General features: G+C 35.8%; 1 protein-coding gene across 1 annotated transcript; it reads left to right on the forward strand.

Annotated features, from left to right (window-relative positions):
• Positions 1-1,119: 1,119 nt before the first annotated feature.
• Positions 1,120-3,292, forward strand: LOC21412250. Its single transcript, XM_024164547.1, has 2 exons — positions 1,120-2,205; positions 2,340-3,292. Exons 1-2 carry the CDS (start codon positions 1,126-1,128, stop codon positions 3,228-3,230), a joined length of 1,971 nt encoding a protein of 656 aa, XP_024020315.1. The 5' UTR covers positions 1,120-1,125; the 3' UTR covers positions 3,231-3,292.
• Positions 3,293-4,079: the final 787 nt, after the last annotated feature.

The following is a 4,079-nucleotide window of genomic DNA, read 5'->3' on the forward strand; positions in this document are numbered from 1 at the left end:
AGGCTTGGGTAGTTATCATAGCGCACACTCATGTAATTATCCTAGCGTATGCTCAGGTGGTTTTCCTAGCGTACGCTTTGGTGGTTTCCCTAGCGTAAGCTCGGGTGTACGTTCGGGTCATTTGAAAACATTACATTTTATTAGCTCCGGAAAATCCATCCAACATTTCATTTTCATTTTTTCTCGGATACTACTCACAAGTTAGGCACTTATTAATGTACGTAGTACAATTTTTTTTCTCGTTGTTTGATTAGGAAGCAACGAAAATTCTCACTTCTTTTTCTATTGCTTTTTCCTTTTCTTCCTTTTTCTTTTTCTTTTTCTTTGTATTTTTTTTCCTTTTTTGTCATCCATTCTCTTAGTCTTCTCACGGCCTATATAAAGCTACAAAACGTCTCTTCTACCTCTCCATGCTTCACCCTTCTGATAATTTCTTAACACACTATCTCTAGATCATCTCTCTCTGTCAACCTGATTTAAGTCTTCCTTTCTTACCCTAAAAAAAATAATAATAATAATAATTTTAAGTCTTCCTTTAATCCACAACAATTGTGATTTTTTTGAATGATTCTCGTTTTATGCTGAATGTTCTTGGGTGAATTATAATTGGTAAGTAAATTTTTTCGCCCCTCTAAATTGATAACTGCAAGTATGACTTTTGTTTTCTACGTACATTATTTTTTGTTTTTTCTTTATTGCAAGTAGAAATTCAGAATATTTTATAGTCAAGAAGCATTAATTGATGTCGAATCAAGGCCGTAATTAGTCATATTTTTCGGTCAAGGTATACGTAGTTCTGCCTTCCCATGTCATATTTAGGTCACACACAATTACTATTTCTTCTTATTCCATTTTAGATAAATACTATGTTAAAAAAGGGATACATAATAATATTTATGTAGCTAATTTTTTGTGTTCACTATATATATATATAGTTCTGCCTTCCCATGTCATTTTTAGATCACAAACAATTACTAGTTCTTCTTACTCCATTTTAGATAAATACTATGTTAAAAAAGGGATACATAATAATATTTATGTAGCTAATTATTTGTATTCACTGTGTGTGTGTATATATATATTATATATATATATATTGATAGGAGTAAGCATCTACAGAGAGAAATGGATCAGACAATTCAACACTGGAGTCACCAACAACATCCTTTGCTCCTAATTAGAAAGGATGACCAACAAGGACAGCCAACATCCTTTACTTGCGGAATATGTAAACAGTGGGCCGAGGCTTATACTTACTACGCTTGTGATCCGTGCAAATTTTATGTCCACAAATCTTGTGCTGAGTTGCCTCATCAAATCAACCACCCCTTTCATCCTTCCCACGGCCTTCTCACTTTATGTGTTCGCGAAAACTTTTATTGCTACTCTTGTCACCAATCATTCACAAATACCCTCTGTTTTACATGTGGTCAATGCAATTTTAAAATGGATTTGGCATGTGCTTTGATGCCCCCCATATCATGTGAAGACCAAGACCACATTCAGCATTTCACTCATCAACACCCGATGCCACTTGTTAAGGCCGACGACAATTGCTTTGTATGTCACTTAACATGCTCATCACTTACGGCTTATGGCTGCACAAAATGTAAGCACTTCCTTCATAAATCTTGTGCTGAGTTGCCGCTGGAAATCCAACATTCTGTCCATCCAAACCACGGCCTTCTCACCCTCGTTGTTACGCATGACTATTTCACATGCAGTTTATGTGAAAAGAGAGATAGGCAGACTTTGTTTTTTAAATGTCATAGCTGTAGCTTTCAGTTGTGTGTGAAATGTGGTACGACGGTGAAAGGAATCAATAGCATTAGGTACCAAGACCATGAGCACCTTCTTTGTTTTTTGGAAGAGAACCCATACACTGAACTTGGTCCTTGCAATGGTTATGATGCCTATTGTAGACACCCAGTTCTCTCAAATAGCATTGAACTTTCTCATACCCAGTGTTCTATATTCCATTGTTTGGATTGTGATTTCAAAGTGCACTTGCTATGTGGTCCGTTACCATCAATCATTAAATTCAAGTACCATGTAGACCCCCTCATCCTTGTGGATTCGTTCGAGGAAGACGATTCGGGTGAATATTATTGTGATGTTTGCGAAAGTGAAAGGGATCCAAGGATTCGGATTTATTATTGTCAAGAGTGTAAATTTTTTGCTCATGTGCACTGCTTGATTTCTGAGGTATGTTCCTTATTGAATCCATTTTCAATATGGTATCATAATTGCTTGTGTTATTTGTCCTAATTTGTTCAACTTGTACGGGGTCTTTTTTTCTTTTCTTTTCTTTGAATGCGGAGCTTCAATGTGATGATCAGATTGTAAATGTGCTAAAGGGAGACCTTACAGCTGTGGAGCTGAAGACATGTGGAACAAATCTGTGGATCTCCGAAGAAATGAATGTGGGAGAGGAAGAGCAGGCCAAGTCTTCCATGACCTTTAAAGAATTACTTGATAAAATACCAGGCCATGAGCTAAGTTGGTTCAAGGTGGATTTCGAATGGGATACATCATCTCATGATCAGGAGAATAAGCAGGGACAAGGAGTTAGCAGCCAAAGGACTAGTGATCAACTTGATCTTAGGGATGAGTATATTGACGAGCTTCTACGACTTTCCCGTTTTACCGCGGACGATTTTAGCAGTTTCTCATACTCACTTAGGAGAAACTTTTACAGAAGAAAGTTGAAAATAAACGTTAGCGACTTAGCATTAAAGATTGTTGAAGTTAAAGGTTACAAGGTACCTTTTACTTTGGCCCCTGTTTTGAAAATCTTACTTCGCAAAACTGATGAAGGTATTTTTCGGTTTTCTGAGTCATCAACAGAAATGAAGAGCATTGCCGTTTCCTTTTTATGTAAGGTGGTGAAGCAATTGCGCAGTACCATGGTCCAAGACATCACTCACGATCTTCTTCAAGATTGGTATTTCTACGTGGAATTCGCTTATTGGAGGGTCGACTTTGAAGTTGATTTTCTAAAGCAATCTCTACAGAAGATCACAAAAGCCTTTTTTAATTCTCAATTAAAAAAACTCCAAGTGGACGTCCCTAAAACAATAAAGCAAAAACTTGATGACTTCAAAAATAAACTTGAGAAATGTGAGAAATTTCTTGAGACTTCTCCAGATCCGACATTCACAAAAGCGTGCTTGGATGAGGCTGCAAAGTTGGAGTGGAAAACTGCAAGCGAATTTCTAAAGTTGTCTTGATGTGCCCTTAATTTGTTTCGTATAGTAATGAGAATTGGGATAATGTTGTTGATTTTACATAATAGCGGTTAAATAAAGTCGTTGTATCTAGAAGATTGAGTGCGTCTTATTTCTCTCGTCATTCCTTTTTTTTTTTTTTTTCATTATTTTCGCTCGTGTAAAAGAACTCAAGGGCAGTTGTAATATCTTGTGTGCGACCTATTGTACATATACATATCCATACATACATATATATATATATATAATGTAAATTCTCCACTCCCTAGCTTATGTTCTGGTGGATTAATCCCCCACATATATAGACAAGACACAAACACCATAAAGGGTTTTATTTATGGGATCATTTTCTTTGCAGCTTCAAGGATTTTCTTTAATTAGGAGCACGACAATGCTTAAATTAAGAGGACGTTTGGTTGGAGGATTCAAATAATGTGATTTGAATCATTTTCGATTTACGTGTATTTTTTATGAGAGAAAATACTGTAGCGAACCACGAATCATGATTCGAATCAGGGAACGAATCCCTCTACCAAACATCCTCTAAGACTGCTGTTGAGGTAATGAAAAAAAAAAAAAAATATAATATATATATATATGTATGTATAACTTAAATAGTAAAAGAATACATTACGCCGCAAACAAGAAGAAGGGAGAGGAGAGTAGTTGTTGTCATTGTTGCTGCTCAGTCGCCAGAGTCGATGAAGGCTGGTGGTATGGTTGTTGCTATGATTTGTCGAAGAACTGAAGGAGATCAGCAGTTTTGTTTGGATTAGGATTTTTTTTTTTTTTTTTTTTTTTTTTTTTTTAATTCTAAATTGTTTTTTTTTTTTTTTTTTTGCTTCTTAATTC

This window comes from Morus notabilis, unplaced genomic scaffold (assembly GCF_000414095.1).
Source record: "Morus notabilis unplaced genomic scaffold, ASM41409v2 Scaffold651, whole genome shotgun sequence".
Lineage (NCBI taxonomy): Eukaryota > Viridiplantae > Streptophyta > Magnoliopsida > Rosales > Moraceae > Morus > Morus notabilis.